General features: G+C 41.0%; 1 protein-coding gene across 3 annotated transcripts in view; it reads left to right on the top strand.

Moving 5' to 3' along the window:
• The window catches only part of fras1 (Fraser extracellular matrix complex subunit 1), a 211,252-nt gene that overhangs the window by 105,939 nt on the left and 84,735 nt on the right, over positions 1 to 20,578 (top strand). For all 3 annotated transcript variants that reach the window (XM_061816627.1, XM_061816626.1, XM_061816625.1), the window contains exons 15-20: positions 5,226 to 5,366; positions 6,100 to 6,240; positions 6,336 to 6,509; positions 13,106 to 13,246; positions 16,657 to 16,803; positions 19,950 to 20,111. In XM_061816627.1, coding sequence (XP_061672611.1) covers positions 5,226 to 5,366; positions 6,100 to 6,240; positions 6,336 to 6,509; positions 13,106 to 13,246; positions 16,657 to 16,803; positions 19,950 to 20,111 — 906 coding nt within the window. The remainder of the gene's footprint in view (positions 1 to 5,225; positions 5,367 to 6,099; positions 6,241 to 6,335; positions 6,510 to 13,105; positions 13,247 to 16,656; positions 16,804 to 19,949; positions 20,112 to 20,578) is intronic.

Raw genomic sequence — 20,578 nt, 5'->3', positions numbered from 1 at the left:
AGCTTTCAAAATGTTTACCAGGAATTAGATTCTACCGAGTGTGATAGAAGGCAAAACAGTAGTTGGTGTTTTACTTCCACCAATGATTTTTTATTTGAATTAAATATGTTTTCCCTGTGTCTGTGTGGGTTTCCTCCGGCCACTCCGCTTTCCTCCCATATCCCGAAAACATGCAATATTAAGTGGACACTCTAAATTGCTCCTAGGTGTGATTGTGAGTGCGACTGTTGTCTGTCTCTGTGTGTCCTCCGATTGGCTGGCGACCAGTTCCGGGTGTACCCCGTCTCTTGCCCAAAGATAGCTGAGATAGACTCCAGCACACACACGACCCTTGTGAGGATAAGCAGCTCAAAAAAATTGATGGATAATAATTATTAAAGATAGCTTTGTAAACCATTTCAATTTGTCACCGAGAGCAGACTCGGGAGACCCGCCGTCCAGCTGCTTCTCAATAAGCTTATCGGCTCATCTGTCGGGGAAGATAAGACTCAATTGGCGCCTAATCAAAGCACATTAACGCAACCTACGTTTGAAATGTTGATGATCAATGACTCCTTCAATTCACATTAGTTCACTACACTTTAGTTTAATTTTGACAAAAGGATAGTTTGTGAAAGGGCACTAAGGTGAGATATTTAGGGTCAGGGTTTGAACTATTGTCCCGTGGTGTAGATGGGAAGAGAAATGGAGTAGGGCTTATTGTAAAGGAAGAGTTAGCTAAGAATGTCTTGTCAATTAAATGTGAATTTGATCAGGTGACGAGGCTGAAACTTGAAAGTGAGCGTGTTATTAATTATGCGATTCGTGGGTATGCACCACAGGTCAGTTGGTATGATTGGTTCATTTGTATGTTAGGTTGTTTCTCAAATAGTTAGTCCTTTAATTGGTTAGTAAGTCATTTTGTAAGTTTGGTTAAATACGTAGTTAAACACTTTAATCCTTGGTCAGTCCATCCTTCTGTCAGTTCATGAGTCAGGCCATCACTTGGTAAATTAGGTACTTGGTTAATCAATCATTCAGTCACTTGGCCAGGTCAGTCTGTTATTCGCTCAGCCAGTCTGAAGTTGGTTAAGTTAGTTAGTAGGTAGTTGTTTGCTTAATGTAGATATTCATTTAAAAAAACTAATTTTCCAATCAGCCAGTCCATTAGTTATTTAGCATGTTAGGTTAGTCAGTAGTAAATCAATTGTTAGGTTCCAGCAGGTTTTTTATTCAGTCGAAAAATCTTGTTTGGCAGTGAGTCATTTAGTCTGTTAGTATATTACAAAGTTGGTGAATAAGTGAATGAGTTTGTTAGTCATTCCGCAAGTTGATTAGCTAGTTAGTTGGTAATTTAAGTGGTACTTTGTAAGTTACAATGTTTTTTTAGTCGAAAAGTTAGAACATTTTTCATTCCATTATTTCGTAAGGAAATTCATACAATGCAGTAGTTATTTATTCAGTTGAAATAATAAGTAGTTTTCAGTAAGTCATTCAATTAGTTTCTCAGTCAGATAGTCAGTTAATCAGCTGATAAGCTAGGTAGGTAGTAATATTGTATGTTTGTTTGCTATGGGAGTTTGTCAGTTTGCAAGTTAGGTAGTGGAAAATTTAAAATTGTCAGTGTGTCACTCGGTTCAATAGTTGGTCAATCAGTAAGTTAATTGATTAGTCAGTTTTAGTTGGTAAGATACAAAAGATAGGTGAATGTTTTTGAAGTAGTTGATCAATCAGAGTCAGTCAGTCGAGCGAGTTAATTAGTCAGTTGGTAAGTCATGGCAGCTCTTAAGTTCAAAAATTTGAAAAAAAAAAACATTGCCAGCTATTCAGTTGTTTAGCAAGTTAGTCAGTTGGTAAGTCCGATATTTTTGTTAGTTATTCAAATACTCGGCATATTTCTGTAAGGCAAGATTGTTTTGCTCTGGTTGTTTTTGCTGTTTTTTTAAAAATATCAATTTAGTACCTCTTACATTGCAGGTTGTTCAGGCTCCTGCAGCCAAAGATGCTTGTTAAAGAAGTCTCAAAAATTGTTATGCTTTGCATTTAGAATGTCGCACACTGTGGGTGTGCAGACGTCCACCCCAAAGGTCAGAGTCACAAGTCATTTGAGCAGTCGCTGCTAAAATGTCTCAATCTGCTACCAGCTGAAGGACTCTTGACTCTTCATGACTTGTTCGGAGGCTGCATCCATTTCATCTCTTATCATATTCAAACTTAGAGTCCACATTTATTTTCTCACCTTTTACCCCTCAGGACAAATGACTTTTTCAACAGAAAATGCACTTTTGGAAAAACTGACCAAGGTGAACTTAGTCAGAGGAAAGGTGGGGGGATGATCCATTATTCCAAAATATGCAGAGTTAATCATGTCATCGAGATGAGCCAATTGCCCACTCAATGCCTTTAATCACAAAATCCTCCATAATGAATTTGCCCGAGATATGCTTTTGAGTTTTGATAGCGGTGATGGTGTTGATATATGCCCTGCGAATGACTGACGAGCAGTTCAGGGTGTAGTCTGCCTTTCGCTCAAAGTTAGCTGGGATAGACTCCTGCAACCCCATGCCCCTTGTGAGGATAAGTTGCTTGGATGATAGAAGGATGGATGGCAGTTAGTCAATTAGTCAAGAAGTTTGCCATAAATGTACAATTTATTTCGCCGAGATGATCTGAGGAATTTGATGGCAGTTAGTCAGTCGGTTAAATTGCTGAAATGTGCATGTAAGGTTTCTTTGAGTTCAACTTTTATGTTGTGATCTCAGTTAAAAATCTGAAAATGAGGAAAAACGGGTGGTGGTCGTCACCAGTGCTCGAGAGAGGACCTTAATTCAAGGGTGGCCAGTTAGGTTAACATACCTTTAATATGTATGTCTTGCAAGCAGCAACAAAGCATTATGTAACCTAGCAAGCTAGTGCTAGGCCTAATGGTTGTATGTGAACATCCTAGCATTCTGTTGAGTCATGCTGTAAAGCATCATTAGAGGTCAAGTGTCATCACTATAAACATTCTAAAATAGATATTGTAATGAAAAATACGTATAACGTGACGTCACCCCGGACATTCGCCATTGAAAACATGCAGTGGAAACTACTATGGGAGACGTACACGCCCCTTCTGACACGGAAGCTCTTTTCGAAGAAGAGAACATCGCACAACCGAGTGAAGTTACCGGGGCAATATTACCCTATTGTTTCGAGCCATATTCAGTTGATATGCGATCACGGCCAAACCGCCTCCCCATCCGATCCACTTCCGCGGTGGAGATGAGCCATTAAGCTTCGTGGGTTGCAAATGACAGGTAGGTGTGTATACAGCTACTAAAAAAAAATAATAGTTTGGGGTTGACCACGTAATCGGTCTCTCATAACGTAACAAAAGATCCGCATACGTATGACAGGCGTGCTAAATGTGTTGATGTGCGCATCGGACGGCGTCGGGCTCGCCGGCGAAAGCTGCTGCCTCGCATGGCCAGCGAAGGCTGCGCGTCGGGCTCGCAGACGACGGCGGCTCTTAACAACGGCGTAAAGCAGCCCGGCTTGGCGCCATGATAAGCCACGTCGGCACCGAAAATGAGCCACCCCGGCCAGCTGTGACAAGCCACCCCAGCTTTACAAGGCTGGCAGCGACGAGCCACACCGGCCCCGTTCTTCAGAGCCGCCACCGTCCGTGACCCTGACGTGCAGCCTGTGCCGAAGCCATGACCGGGTGGGTGGCTCATTGCGCCGAGGTGGCTTATCACGAAGCCGAGCCGGGCTGCTCTACGGCATTGTCGTTGGACGCGGCTGAGTGCGCCATTGTCGGCAGCTATGTTCAGAGCCATCGCCGTCTGCGAGCCCGACGCACAGCCTTCCCTGGCGATGTGAGGCAGCATCTTTCGCCGGCGAGCCCGATGCCGTCCGACGCGCGCATCGACACATTTAGCACGCCTGTCATGCGTATGCGGATCTTTTGTTACGTTATGAGAGACTGATTACGTGGTCCACCCCAAACTATTATTTTTTTAGTAGCTGTATACACACATACCTTTCATTTGGAACCCACGAAGCTCTCGTCCTTTGCACCGTGCAATCCATTTTTCACGACGAACCAGGTCTCTTGCAAACTTATGAAGGGTAAATCCATCCTCCCGAGTGTTCAAGCAATGTCCACCAATGCAACGAGCCGGCATTTTGGCTAACATGAAGGAACAACGAGCTACCTTCCCGGAGGTAAAACTAATAGAAACAAACGAGACCACGTGAGTGCAGTCCCGCCATGTACGTCAATTCCTGCTTCTTCTCCAAAACCAATCCCTCGAGAGGATTTTCATGGCAAGAGTTACAAAAAGCTGTACACGTCAAAATCATTTTTTTGTGGTGAAGAAACGCATAGGTCCATGTCGGCTGCTGTTTTTTCATTAATAACATAATAAAAATCATGCATTTCATGACAGTGGCACTTTAAATATTAGTTTGTGTATATGAATAAATGTTGACAACAGCTTGCAAGTATTGTATGTTGACAACAGCAAGGCCAGACACAATACGCAATGCACAGCCTTAAGAGTGTGTATATCATTAATGCTGGGTCTTGTTGGTTTTTTGAAAATCTACTGCTCTTCCTGGTAACTTGTTTGACATGTAGCGATCAAAAATATACTGAAAACGTGGATTAATATGGTTAGTTACATTGGACTGCTATTATTTTGAACACTACTGTACAAAAAAATCAAACATGCTATCTTTTTCATTTTGATGTGGATTATGTCACATTGCAAGACATTTTGTCATTTCCAACCATTAATATGTTGGGCATGATCTGGCAAATCACCCACAATTGCTAACCAGGCCAATATCGGGGCTAAAATGCCATTGTCTCATCTCAATAGTAGTTAGTTAGTCTGTGAGTTTGCCAAAATGAACATAATCTACGTAAATTATTTTGCAAAGATCAGCCGTTGAGTTTTGATTTGACCTTCATCTTTAATTAGCTGCTTTGTTTTTTTAGTTGCCTTCTAGTTTAAATTGAGAAGGGAACTGTCCATGTGCAGATAAATGACTCATATTCGTCATGTATGACTCGTATTCTTAATATACTTCAACTTTCAGTATTTATCAGTGTGTAGCTTCATACGTCATGTATCACTTTTCCAATTACCCTTAGGAAAAATGAGCGATCACGCAGCTGAAATTACTGCATTGCATATCAGGCGGAGGCAGATAAAGTTCTTTGTATTTAACGCGCATGTCTTTCACAACTTTGGCAGCTTGCCATTCGTCCTGCGACTCCTGCTTTCCCGACAAGCCCGATTGCGCAACCTGTCCGCCGGGCAGCGCTTTGCATCGTGGGAAATGCGTGTCAACGTGCCCCGCTCAACATTACAGCGACCACAGCAGCAGATGCAGAGGTAACGCTTTGGATAAAAGTGTTAGCTTGCTTGAGTTTTTTTTTTTTTTTTTAATATTTGCCTGAATTAAACTATAAAAATGACAAGCTGGATGACTTTTTTTTAACAACAATTATAAAATGTTGTTTTACACCTGTGTTTAGATCAGTACGTCATAAACTCATTCACTAGGTAGAGACACTGACTCAAATTTTTGGCTTTCAAAAGGTCTGAATATTTGCGTAATTAACACTACAACATTTTTTTTAATCGGGTTGACTGAACTAAGAATCCATCCATCCATGCATCCATTTTCTAGACCGCTTATCCTCACTGGGGTCACAGGTGGGGTACACCCTCAACCGGTCTCCAGAATATGCAACTTTTCACACGTTTTTATTACACTTTATTTATTATTATTAATATTATTATAAAGTACTTAACTAATTGTATATGTAAAGTTGTAAGTTTAATTAGAAATTTATTTTAACAAATGAGTTTTATTTTAAGGGGTGTTAACTATTTGATCATTGTTGTATTTAATGTATTATCATTATTACATATTTTGTATTTAATTGTGATTTACATTTTGTGAAATTATTATTGATCCTAATTATTCAAATAGTTGCCCAAAAAATACACCTGAGACAATGAATTAAACAATTTTTTTGTACAGACACTCAGACGCCTGTCGTATTATTAGCGTGCACTTTTTTTTCTTAAAAAACGTAATATATTATTGATGTGCCTTCAGGCTGCCACAGCTCATGTGCGTCATGCTGGGGTCCGTCGGCCTCTCACTGCACATCCTGCGCTCAGGACCTCCTCCTCCACCAGGGGCAGTGTGTGGAGGTGTGTGGCGATGGCCTGTACCCAGACGCACACACTTGTCATAGTAAGCATATACACAGCATACATATATATCTATATATATATATATATAATTATGATATTTTGTGATGTATTGTGCTGTACTTTGTACACGAGCAGACTGTCACCCGTCGTGCCGCTCGTGCGTGGGCCCTCTGGCCTCAGACTGCCTGCGCTGCGTCAAAGCCACTGAAGTGTTGGCCCCGCAGTGGCGTGATTTTCTTCCACCGCGTGGCGTCTGCATGGCAGACTGTCCTGCCCACACCTACGCCGACTACCAGCACATCTGCACAGGTAACGAAGAACCACCCGAACATCTGTGCTAGAAGAATTCAGTCACATAATTTGAGTCTGTAGTCAATTATTTATTCAGTCGTTAGTGGGCAGAAACATGCACCAACATTGTCTTGTGGTGAGATGTTGTACTCTGATCACTGCCCTCATTCATGAATTGCAAGAAAATTTTTGAATTAAGTGAGCTGCAACGAGGTTTGTTTACTGCCACGCAATGTGCCACCTTTAATGTAATCTAATCTGTAAAAGTAGAAATTTTGATACCCCTCTTATACTGGATGTCATTCTGTGTGTGTGCATATGTTTCAGCATGTGTGCCTGTCTTTGTGCATTTGATAAGTAAAAGAAAATTGGGGTTGTTTGTGTCTGAAGTTGTTGTTCGTGTGCGTGCGTGCGTGTGTGTGTAATGGGCTCATTTAAAATGTGGTTGTATTTCCCTATCTCTCCCACACATGCCCAACCACACAGTCTCAGAGCTCCTTGTCAAAGGGAGAGAAAAATGTTAGGAAGTGATGTCTTTTGTTTGTCCACTCAGTGACGGTGTGAAATTGCATCCAGTTAGCGTCCGTCTCAGTCTTTGAGGTCATCCAGCGTTCAGCAGCACATTTTTTGGCAGCTGATGTTTTTGTTAATACCCACTTTGACTCATTGATATTTGTTTTGTGTCTCGGCCCAGAGGTGGTCCGAAATCAATAACAGTTTTAGAGGATTACAGTGGAGCCTTGTAAATTCAAGGTTTTTGCTTTTGATGTTCATGAAGACATTTACATTGGGTTAAATTGTGTTGCTTGCACAAATATGGAAGTTGGGTTCACCAAAGGCTCCATCCATCCATTTTCTGAGCTGCTTATCCTCACAAGGGTCGCAGGAGTGCTGCAGCCTAAACCAGCTGTCATTGGGCACGAGGCAGGGTGCACCCTGAACTGTTTGCCAGCCAATCACAGGGAACATGGAGACAGACAACAGTCACAATCACGCTTAGGGGCAATTTAGAATCTCCATTGAATGCATGTTTTTTGGCGAAGTTCGAGGAAACCAGAGTACTCGGAGAAAACCCACGCAGACACGGGGACAACATGCAAACTCCACATGGGATGTTTATAAAACATGTATGTGTCATGAGTTAAAGAGAGCTGGACCCAAGAGCAGGCAGAGGCAGATGTAATGTGATGAACAATTTATTGACAAAAGGTTATGGAGATTGTCCAGGATGTGTCAGCAGGGAGTGGAATGAACAGGTGGCTTGGTGGAAAAAATGGTGTGGGACAGGAACACAGGGGAGCACTAGGAACAAGGAGAGAAAAGAGTTAACGAGGGAACGAATAGTTGTGAGACTTACTAAGTAGACAGACTCTTGTACTTCTAGGGCATTCTGCAATACTTTGGCGTCAATCTATGGAAACGGGCAGCCTTAAATACTGGTGGTGACGATGATGGCTGATTGAGAACAGGTGCTGGGAGAGAGGAGGAGGGGAGAAAGAGGGAAGGTACACACGCATACTCCCGGGCAGTACACGACAGTACACTCCGCTCAGCGGACGCCTCCTGGCATCCTGCCAGGCTTCCCAGGATGCGCACAGTCGAAGTCGTCCAGGAGAGCGCAATCAAGGATGACCTTCCCGGATATCCAAGAAAGGTCCTCCGGCCTGTACCTCGCACACTCAACAACATGCTGGAACCCCCTGCCCCTCGGCCTCACATGAAGCATGCGTGACACCGTGAAGGCCAGATGGTCATCGATGATCGATGACTATATTTGTATTTTCCAAATTCTGCTCAGTTTAAATGTTACAGTGAAGAAAATGAGTATTTGAACACCCTGCTATATTGCCAGTTCTCCCACTTCAGCCCATCATGGAGGGGTCTGAATTTTTCATCGTGAGTGCATGCCCACTTTGAGAGAGATAATCTAAACAGAAAAATCCAGAAATCACAATGTATGATTTTTTTTTTAATAATTTATTTGTGTGGCACAGCTGCAAATAAGTATTTGAACACCTGAGAAAACCAATGTTAATATTTGGTACAGGAGCCTTTGTTTGCAATTACAGAGGTCAAGCATTTCCTGTAGTTGTTCACCAGGTTTGCACACACTGCAGGAGGGATTTTGGCCCACTCCTCCACACAGATCTTCTCTACATCAGACAGGTTTTTGGGCTGTCGCTGAGAAACATGGAGTTTCAGCTCCCTCCAAACATTTTCTATTGGGTTTAGGTCTGGAGACTGGCGAGGCTACGCCAGCACCTTGATATATTTCTTACGGAGCCACTCCTTGGTTTTCTTGGCTGTGTGCTTCGGGGTATTGCCATGTTGAAAGACCCAGCCATGACCCATCTTCAATGCTCTGACTGAGGGAAAGAGGTTGTTACCCAAAATCTCACAAAACATGGCCGCGCTCATCCTCTCCTTAATACAGTGCAGTCGTCCTGTCCCATGTGGAGAAAAACACCCCCAAAGCATGACGCTACCACCCCCATGGTTCACAGTAGGGATGGCTTTCATGGGATGGAACTCATCATTCGTCTTCCGCCAAACACAGTTAGTGGAATTATGACCAAAAAGCTCCATTTTGGTCTCATCTGACCACAAAACATTCTCCCATGACTCCTCTCTACCATCCAAATGATCATTGGCAAACTTAAGACGGGCCTTGACATGTGCTGGTTTAAGCAGGGGAACCTTCCGTGTCATGCATGATTTCAAACCATGACTCCCAACAGTCACCTTGGAAACGGTGGTCCCGGCTCTTGTCCTGTCGTTTAGACCTGGGCTGATTCCTCACCTTTGTAAGGATCATTGAGACCCCACGAGGTGATATCTTCCATGGGGCTCCACTCCGGTTGAGATTGAGCGTCATGTTTAGCTTTTTCCATTTTCTAATGATTGCTCCAACAGTGGACCTTTTTTCAACATGCTGCATGGCAATTTCTCCGTAGCCCTTTCCAGCCATGTGGAGTTCTACAATTTTGTCTCTGGTGTCTTTAGACAGCTCTTTGTTTTTGGCCATGCTACAAGTTTGAGTCTTCTTGATTGTACGGGATGGACAGGTGTCTCTATGCAGCTAACGACTTCACAGAGGTGCATCTGATTCAGGATCATACATGGTGTGGAGGTGGACTTTTGAAGGCGGACTAACAGGTCTTTGAGGGTCAGAATTCTATCTGATAGACAAGTGTATCAGCTGTATCACACAAATAAATCATTATTTAAAAAATCATACATTGTGATTTCTGGATTTTTCTTTTTAGATTATCTCACTCATAGTGGACAAGCAACCAACCATAAAAATGTCAGACCCCTCCATGATTTCTCAGTGGGAGAACTTGCAATATAGCAGGGTGTTTAAATACTTGTTTTCTTCACTGTAATTTCTGTTGAATGTTCACAGAAAACGTACACAGTTTAATGAGAGACATGCTACATTGTTTCTATTTTTCCAAAAGGTGTGTTCATTGTGCATAAAAGAAGATGTGTATAGTGTTCCACCAAATTTCTTGCCACCAAACGATTTCCGACAAAAATGGCTCAAAAGGGCAATTTAGGTTTTTGTTATTGTTGTTGTTGTGTTTTTTTCAGTCAATGAAACAAGGAGGACAAACCATAATGTTGTGAGGCAAGCAAAGACTGCTGCTATTGCACATTTAAAAGGATAAAGCTCGGTGGGGCCACGAACGATGAGGTGGCGTGCTCCTTGGGGCGCTAAATAGTCAGTGAGTGCGATTGGTTGGTTCTTTATATGTGCCCCGTGAATGGCTGGCGATCCGTTCAGAGTGTACCCAGCCTCATGTTACAGTTGTACTCTGTGATGGTTGTAGCTGAGTCTCTGTTTGGGTGGTGGATGTTTTCTTTGTCAGAACTTTCTGGCAGTGAACACGGCCGTGCACTGTGAGGATGATTGCAAATTGATGGGTAGCATTTGGTTTTGCTCGCCTTCATTCGTCTAAGCGACCTTGTGGGACAAACGCAGTGCCAGTGTGGCCTCAACTTGAATTGCTGTTGGTTTTGTTGTTTTTATTTTTTTTGTACAAGGACATAAAAAGTCATTTCACTAAGATCAATGGAAGCTACTCAGCCCAAATGATGCCCTTCAGATGTGCTGTCATTAATAATTTGTGAAAACAAAGATAATGAGAAAAAAATAATTATGGGGGGAAAAAAACAAGTTGGACTCTTAAAGACTAAATTGACTTTGATTTTTGTGAAACATTTATTTTAGGCTAACTGAAAACTCATTTGAAAAACATTTGGTTTTCAAAAACATTATCTTAGTTTACCAGACTCAGAATGTCATTATTGATAATGTCTTTATGAATTCTGTTGTCTTTTATAGAAGGGGGTCTGTGTGTGCGCGTGTGTTCTTGTTGGATGATGGTCCTTAAACAAGCGCACTAGACTCTGAGACAACAACATTTAAATCCCACATGTATACACACACATTCATGCACCCATTCTCTTTGATGTTTGGCAAAAACACGTGGGTTTCTTTGAAATTTACAAAAATGTAGGTTTGATTGAAGATTCTAAATGGCCTTTGATATTTACAAAAACTTTGGTTGTTACCCTGAACGGTGTTAATGACAAATTCAATGAAGACCAGTTTGGCTTCTTTAAGTTACTTGTCTTTGATGTTTTCAGAAAAGCGTGCATTTTTGTGTGTAAATGTGTGAGCGCGTCTTTGGATTCATTCCCGGCATAAAAAGTATAAATCAGGGCTGCCCGCCTTAATACTGAACTCAATGCATCATTGGGATGGTTGCTGCAAAATCAGCCTCATCGACTGGTAAAATTTGTTCCGAATCAGCACAAAAGTGAGTAATGAAGCTCATTCTGTGCAAGAGTGTGACTCTTATAATGTTCTGCATAAAGTAAGGGAGTGCTCATATTAATCAATATGCACTCCAACTTTATGCATCGCACTTTACTTTAGTAGATGAAGAATCAAAAAGTTGTGTTTATGATCTGGAAATGTTCCTCTATGGGGTCTCTTTGTCTTGCCATTTACAAACCTGTCACGTCCCATCGGAAACGAGAGTAGGACCCAAATGCAGGAACTCGGAAGACGCAAGGTAGTTCAAGAAGAGACTCGTTTATTGTATGCAGAGGTCGGGGATCGAGCAGGCAGTCCGGTGCAGCAGCGGTAGTTGGGACGTCGAGCGACGAGAACAGATGAGCGGACAGGCAGGACTCGGTACACGGGGAAACAATCAACGCAGGCAGAAGTCTCAAAGGAGTCAGGCTTACAAGGTTGGTCGGAGAACGGACGAAGGTCGGTACACACAGGATCAATCAGGGTTACGAGAGTGCTGGAACGGGACATGAAGCTCAACGAACTGGCGGAGGACCAGTCGTCACCGGGTCCTATCTATACAGGGGATGGTCAGCCCGCATGAGGAGCAGGTCTGCGCCTCCCAATCAGCGCAGCCGCGCGGGCAGCCGCGCGGGTACCCGCACAGCTCATGCTGAAGCGGCAGGATCATGACAAACCGTGTCGTAGGGTAATTGACAACTAAATGCTATTTGAAGTGAATAAATGTACATTAATTGAAAATTAAAGTGTATTGGATTTTTACAAAACACAATGGGTTCACTGAAGATTTTTTTTTGTTTTAAAAAAATGTACATTAGGGTAATTTCAACCAAATGCTTTTTGATGAGCATAAAAGTCTGCCTCAGTTTTGTTAAAAACTAATGTGTTTTTGATGTTTCAAAAATGCGTCTTTGGTTCATGGAAGTCAAAATTATTTTTGTGTGGGACTAACAAGTGGATTAATATTACAGAAATTTACAAATCTGCATTAACTGGTGGCTCCAAACTGTCGTTGACATTTGCAATATGGAAGTTTGTTGATCAAATTTTCTATGATGTTTACACAAAACGCTAAAAATTTCAACATCATCGAAGACTTGTTTTTCCTTGTCTTTCATATTTCATGTATCCAGGGTTGATTGAATACATTATCTTTGATGTGGGGAGCACAGTGAAGGACTGGTTAGCACAGGTTCAAATCCAGGCTTCCTGTGTGGAGTTTGCATGTTTCTCCAGTCTCGTTTCCTCCCATATTTAAAAAACATGCTTTCTAGGTTGATTGAAGACTTTTATGTAGGCATCCATTTTCTGAGCCGGCTATCCTCACAAAGGTCACGGGAGTGACAGAGCTTATCCCAGCTATTCTCGGGCAGGAGGCAGGGTACACCCTGAACTGGTTGCCAGCCAATTGCAAGGCTCATAGAGAATCACAATCGCAATCACACCTTGGGGTAATTTGGAGTCTCAATATAATACATTCCTACGGATGTGGGAGGAAACCAGAGTGTCCGTGGAAAACCCACACAGGCACTGGGAGAACATGCACACTATGTTACATCTTTTAACTCTGGTCTTCAGAACTGTAAGCTCAATGTTCTGACCAGTTGCTCACCGTGCCACTCACCAAAAACAACCATGTCTACATGTGCCCTACGATTGGCTGGCAACCAATTCAGGGTGTACCCATCTCCCTCCCAAAGTCAGCTGAAGACTAATTTGTACAAAAACAGGATTTAAGTTCCCTGAATAGTACATTGTCTACAATTTTTATGAATTTTTTTTCTTACAGAATGTCACCCGTCCTGCTTGAGGTGCACAGAATCTTCTGCGGACAGCTGTACATCGTGTCCTATGGCGTCCAGCCTCCACGAGGGACGATGTGTCCACACATGCCCTCAAGGATTCTTTGTACAGGATGGCCATTGTCAAGGTAATTAACCTTTTAACTGACAGTCTCAAGGCTGGATTTTGGCTTTACATCAGGATTAGTATTTAAATTAGGCTCATGGCATCAGATTATTAAGGTTACTAGCCTAGTTTCAGGTTGCAAATTTAGGATAGGGTTACAAGATAATCCGAGGGCTTCACATTCAGGCTTTAAAGTTTGGCTTTTAAACTAAAATTACAGCTTCAAAATACGGTTTTAAAACAGAGTTAGGATTTTAAATTAGAGTTTCAAACAAAGCGCATAAAGAATCACGAGCATCACCAAAACAATCAAAGGAACAAATCAGGGATGAGATGACGTAGCACTTGGAATCTCTGACATCCCTCTCCACCTCATTGGAGAAAAGGACAACACAGTATTTACTATCATCTAGTCTAAATGCTCTATTAGATGTAATGGTAAGGATGCTGGAAGCCAGGACACAACATGCCAATATATTCCTTACATTGCCTCTCCCATGAAACCGCCATGCACTCAGATGTGAAGAGCCCCTTCTGCACTCACAAAGAATGTTATCTCCAAATCTGATTTATATAGTATGTGCAGTGTCACAGCTCCAAATCAGACACAAACAACATTCTTCTCTAGAGTAAATCAGACTCCTTTGTAGAGCAGGCATTTTTCATCCCTGTAATTACAAGGGAAAGAAAAGAAGTTGGGGAAAGAAATATGTGAAAATGAAAGAAAAGCTACAAGCTTTATAAGGATAATATGTTAACCTATCAAACTTTTGTATAAAGTTATCTTTGCAAGACTAGTTCTATTCAATATCAGGTCACTTGGTACAATGTTGATTAATCAGTGATGAAAGTCCTACGGATTTTCCCTCCACAACAATACGTAACGATTGCCGACAGGAATGTTCGTTTACAAAAGGTTTGTTGCCGCGAACGCCGATTATGTTGAACTAAACTTCCATCATTTTCAAAACATTACGAGTATAATAATAAGTATAATATAGTTTGTTTATTCCTTGATAGGCCAATGCATTTTATTTTTAGTCACATAACGTTTGTCAGATTGAGAATTTTTATTGATGAAAATTTTTAAATATCGTTTGATATCATGTTCTACTAATATCAGTTGATATTGGAAAGGATCATTTCTAACTTTTAAATTTTAGTTTTCTATTTTAGTTCTGTATTTCTTCATTTAATTTTTAATTTACACTTATGTTTTATTAATCCAGTAAATTATTTTAAGGATTTCCCTAATCACACCCGCAACTTAATCTGCGACCATGACTGACCACACCCATACATTTTTCAAATGTGAGTGACTGTGTGTGTGTGTGTGTATAAGATAGTGAGCAATGTGGTCGAGTGTATCAGTACAACGCGACGTCACAAGTTTTTTTTATGGTTAACCGAAAGTAGGTGTAATACTATTTTAAATGAGGCAACACCACCAAAGTTTCATTTTATGAACAGATGTCGAACAGGAAACAAAATGGTAGTGCCATCCACCCATTTTCTACCACTTTTCTGGGTAAGGTTGCGGCGGGAGTAGCTTCAGCAGAGATACGCAAACTTACCTTTCCCCAGCCACTTCATCTAGCACTTCCGGAGGGATCCCAAAGCATTCCCAGGCCAGCTAAGAGACGTAGTCTCTCCAGCGTGTCCTGGGTCATACCCAGGGTCTCTTTCCTGTGGGACATGCTCAGCACACCTCACCAGGGAGGCGTCCGGGAGGCATCCAGATCAGATGCCCCAGCCGCCTCATCTTGTTCCTTTCAATGCGGAGGAGCAGCGACTCGACACTGAGCCCCTCCCGGATGACTGAGCTTCTTCCCCTATTTCCGAGGGGAAGCCCGGACACCCTGTGGTAGAAATTCATTTTGGCCGCTTGTATCAAATTATGTTTGGATTCAAAGGTAGAGTATCACATTACAGCTTCAAGATAGCTTTTAGGTTTCAAATGGTTATGATTAGGGTTTAAAACGGGTTTAAAAACAGGATTATGGTTTCATATTAAGGTTGCAACCCATTTTTAGGATTTAAATGATCGTGATTGTGGTTTCAAATTGGGGTTTCATGTTAGCATAAGAGTTTCAATTTGGCAGGATTAGTGTTTCAAATTAGGGTAACACTGATACATGGTTTCTATTGTTAATCTGCTAGAAAAGAACATAAACAAGCATGTTGTCGTTTGTAAGAGAAATGCTAGCCTGGACAGTCCCAGCCAAAGACCAAACGAACTCAGATTGTTTCCTGGGACAGCAAAGTAAATGATTGCTTTATAGCTTTTTTTAGTATCAACTCCTTCAGTGGTTGACAAGTTGAATTGGAGATACACGCACACACATATATACACACGCACGCACGCACACACATATATACACACGCACGCACACCCACGCACGCACACACACGCACACACACATAATGTATTTGTGTCTGACACAGGAACATTTCACTGCAAGCGTTTTCTGCTGTTGACCTGAGCAAATATTAAATTCATCCATCCATTTTCTGAACCACTTACCGTCATGATTGGTCACAGGGGTGCTGGAGCTTATCTCAGCTGTCATCAGCCGCAAGGCGGGGTACATCCTGAACTGGTTCCCAGCCAATTGCGGGGCACAAAGAGACAGACAACACTTGCACTCACAATCACACCGAGGGACAATTAAGCATCTCCAGTGAATGCATGTTTTGGGGACGGGGGAGGAAACCGGAGTGCCCTGAGACAACCCACACAGGCACGGCAAGAACGTGCAAACTCCACACAGATGGGGCCAGTATTTGAACTCCAGTCCTCAGAACTGTGAAGCCAACACAAAATTAGAGTTTGAAGCCTTGGATACGGGTTCACATTTGGCATTCAAGCCAGGATAGGGGTTTTAAAATTGCTTTGAAGCCTAGGACAAGATTTCAAACAATTGTTCAGGTTTCAAATTAGGGTTTTAATGCTTTGATTTAAATTGTGTGTTCGTAGAGTGTTGGGGTTTGAAGTAGTGTCAAATCAAGGTTTCAAATTGGTGTTTTCTGCCTGGGTTTTCCTTTGTTTTAGGTTTCTAACTTGGGTTTCAAACAAGGGTTTGGCTGTCATAGAAAATTTGAAGCTGAGATGCGGGTTTTAAATTACGGTTTCAAGACAAGGTTTGGTTTTCAAATTAGTGGGTGAAGGATAAGGGTTTTAATTTAGGATTTGAAGCCAAGCTTAGTGTTCATATTTCAATTTCACATTATCTTTTGAAGTTTCTGTCTCAGACGGTGAGGGTTTGAAGTTTCTTTTTTCAATTGAGGGTTAAAAGTTTGTTTCCAATCAGTTTATAAAGCTTGGATTTAGGTTTCAACGCAGCGTTTCAAGCCTAGGGGAGGGTTTCCCATGTTTTACCAGATTTTTTTTTTCCTGTTGTTTTTACTACCTTGGTTCCTAAATTCCACTAGCCTGCCACCCATCCTGTCAGACGTGCTCAGGCGCCTCCCAGGCCGACTGCACCTCGTGCCCCCCTCTAGCGGACCTGAACGCTGGCCACTGCCGGACTGGCTGCCAGGACGGGCGCTTCCTCTATACATCCACGGCCCAGTGCCTCGGTAAGAAAGATGTTTCCTACAATATATGCTAGACTGATTGGCGACTAAGTATAAACAACTGCATACTTTTGTCTTAAAGTCGCTAACTTAATGCTATTGCTGACAGATAATGGAAAAGGGCATAGAATGCCAGCAAAATGACCATCTGTTTGATGATGTTACAACCCTTTAAGCAACAGATACAAACAAAACAACGTCTACAATCATTATAACAATAATCTGAGAAATATATTCTTTATCTTCTGCAAACAAAAAATTTTGCATTATAAAGTGTGTCTTATTGAAATAATCTTCGATACATTTTTTTTCAAACTGATTCTGTTTCTTCTTTCATACTCATCGATACCAAGTACCAGCACCACTAGCACTTTTGATAAACAAAATTGAAATTAACAGAATGACAGATAAATGTGAAAAAAAAGAAAATATATATATATATGTCTTTATCAAGCACATGATAATTTGCTGACGTATCAAACTACAGCAGTGTAGCACCACTTACTGGCCAGGAGGACTTGATGTCAATTTTTTTCCCCCTTTCTTATCAGTGACTGGTGTCAGTAGCCTTTACGAGTACCCGGTAACTTGAATTAAGGCCGGCATCCACCTTAAACGATACCTGATATTTGTACTTCCCCATGCCTAATATTTCCCTGGAGGTGACCAAACCGCACACACCAGTAAGGATAAGCGGTACATCACTTGTCCTTTGAAACAAAGTAAAATGTGTTTAATTCTTTGCATTCCATTTAATTACGTCATAATAATTGCACATTGTTATACAATATTACATCATTGAAATTTTATAACGCAAGCTGAAGTGGATTAAAGGCATTTACATTCATTTTACTGCGGAAAGATGATTTGATATTTGAATTGGAAAGAATTTTTTTTTTGGGGGGGGCGATACTACGAATCTGAATTTTTAGGTCAGTAACTTATATTTACAGCTTATGTTCATTTGATTTTGAAGGGGAAATAATGAGGTCTAAATTTTGAATAATACAAATTCCAACACTTCGTTTGAATGCCTTCAAAAACATGTTAATAAAAACAAATTTTTAGATTTGCAGCATGCTAAAACTTTGTTTTCATCTTAGACAATATTTGTTTAACAGGTAGAAAACGTTTAATGAAAATTTAAACAAATAAACAGCTCCCCAAAGTTTGATATTATAAATAAAATTTTTAAAAAGTCCAGTATAACGTAAATGTTAATCTTGCACTCATTTTTTGGTTTAAGTAAAAAAAATAGCTTACATGCGTCAAAATGGCAAAGATGATAATATAACAGATATAATATGGGAGTGAGAGCACGTGTTTTTATCACTTCAGAAAACAATCATGAGTTCAGTGAACCTGAAAATATCATGTTTGTGCAATCACCTGCTGCTCTTGTTGTTTTTGCACTTGCTGGGAGAAGAAATTAGTTTTTAACTATCAGGACGGCAATCTGAAGATTGAAAACAATCAGACGAGACTCGCAGTTGCCCCCCGACCGTCACGCAGACTTTTAATAACACTCTGTGATGACATGCGCTCTTCTCTCTCGGCGCACCTGCAAAAATGTGCAAATGCAAACTCGCGCGTACGCACCAAGAAATCGGGTGTAAGTTGACAAAAGATTCCCGGTGGGGTCATACTAGTACAGGAGTGAGTATTTCTGCACCGCTGCCACCTTTATACACTAGCGGCGCGTATGCACACACCCACAGACACTTTTTTATCTTTTCATCACATTGACTACTTGTGGTTTATTTTAAACATAGTGACTTGTGTGTTGATTCTCCATAGTTGATTTTCCTTCTTCTCAATTTAACTCCTGTATTTACTATATACATAGATCCATCCATCCATTTTTGTTCAAGGTTCAAATTTGCTTTTGAACCCAAAGTTAGTGTTACAAATTAGAGTTAGGGTTTCAAATTGGTGTTGAAAATAGGGTAAGACTTCAGGTTTCATGACTGAGGTACAGTTTCAAATTAGGCTTTCAATTTCAATTTGTTCGATTTTAAAGACAGGATTGGATTCTGAAACTGCGGTTATAATTTAGGTTGGGGAAATTTCAATTCATTCAGGGATTCAGATTTAATTTTCAAGCGGGTTAGGGTCTCTAATTTAGGTTTTAAGACAGGGTTAAGGTTTGAAACTTGGGATAGGGATTCAAATTTGGTCTTCCCGACAGCCTTAAAATTTCAAATTAACGTTTCCACAAAGGATGAGGCTTTCAAATTCAATTTTAAGATAAATTTGGAGTTTCACTTTAGAATTTGGTGGCCACATTAGGGTTTCAAGCCAAGGGTTTGATAGTCGGTTAATTATTTCTAGACATTGTGAGGATTATAAATTACAGCAGGATTTCAAATACATTTTTCAGGGTAGGTTTAGGGTTTGAAACTTGGTTATAGTTTCAAATTTGGATTTCAAGACTGATTTAAGCTTTTATATCAGGGTTTAAAGCCAGGGTGAAGACTTGAAATTTGGTCTCAAAATGGGGTCTGAAATTAGGTTTTAAATTTCAAATTAGCATTTCAACACAGACTTATGATTTCAAAGTAATGTTTCGAGCTTGGAGCAGGGTCTCAAATTAGGCATTGAAGTTAAAGTTGGGGTTTCAAACTAGGTTTAGGATTTCAAGGCTCTGCAAGAACTTTAAACTAGGGTTAGACTTTCAAATTAAGGTTTTAAGACTGGATTAAGGTGTCAAATTCACGTTCCAAGAAAAGGTTGGGGTTTAAATTAGTCTGGAGAAAATAAACATTTCTAAATGGAAAACAATGTATTTTATTCTCATTAGACTATTAATTTTTTTATTTCCACTTTTTATTTCTTATTTTGTCTCACAAAATTCGAGGTATTCCTGGAAAAAAATGAAAGTAAAATGATTATTGTATAAAAGGAAAATTAATCCTCCTAACATTCATTTTTTTTCTCACAAATTACATGGTTATGATTTTTTTTCTCAAAAAATAGGATTTTATTATCTGAAGAAAAAAAATGCAATGTGTTATGTACAATGTTTTCATTGAAAAGACTCAAATTGTTGATGTTTTTTTTCAATCCACATTTGTACTCAAAATGAGGTAATTAGACTTCTGACCAGTGATAATATTTTGATCAACTTGACTGATGTGATTTGTTGTCAGAGTGCAGCCCCGATTGCCAACGCTGCACAGCGGACGTACAAACGGGCGTCGGCAGCATTTGCCTGTTATGCAGAGGACCTGGCGCTGGCGCCTTGTTGCTAGGCGACCACTGCGTCCCCCGCTGTCCTCGGGACCACTATGGCTGGCGCGGAGCCTGCATGAGTAATGACACCTTATTTTTATTCTTTTCTAGTGATTTTCCTTACTCCTTAGTCCAAACTGTGTCACTGGTCACATTTTTGTTTTTAACGTTTGAAATGTCAGTGGTGATGAACCCTGGTGGTTTGGGGGGAAGTTGGATTTTGTTCTTGTCAAAATACGACACGGAAACAGGAGAAAATAGACAAAATAGACTTACAAAGTGCTTTATCTACACCATCACAATTCCCAAAGTACTTTACAAAGCTTTACATTCACCCATTCATACAAATTCATACACCAATGGGTGGCTGCTACCATGACTGCCATGCCCACTTGGAGCAAATTAGGGTTCAGTGTCTTGCCCAAGACGCTTCGACATTCAGAAAGTCCTACCCGGGCTTTGTCTGGTCCCTCACCTCGGACCTTTTTATCGTGGGTGACTGAAGCCCCAGACCACTAAGATTCTACGTTTATCGGGACACACAAAC

Source organism: Syngnathoides biaculeatus, chromosome 4, assembly GCF_019802595.1.
Source record: "Syngnathoides biaculeatus isolate LvHL_M chromosome 4, ASM1980259v1, whole genome shotgun sequence".
NCBI classification, from domain to species: domain Eukaryota; kingdom Metazoa; phylum Chordata; class Actinopteri; order Syngnathiformes; family Syngnathidae; genus Syngnathoides; species Syngnathoides biaculeatus.
This window is presented reverse-complemented; position numbering and strand designations above follow the sequence as displayed.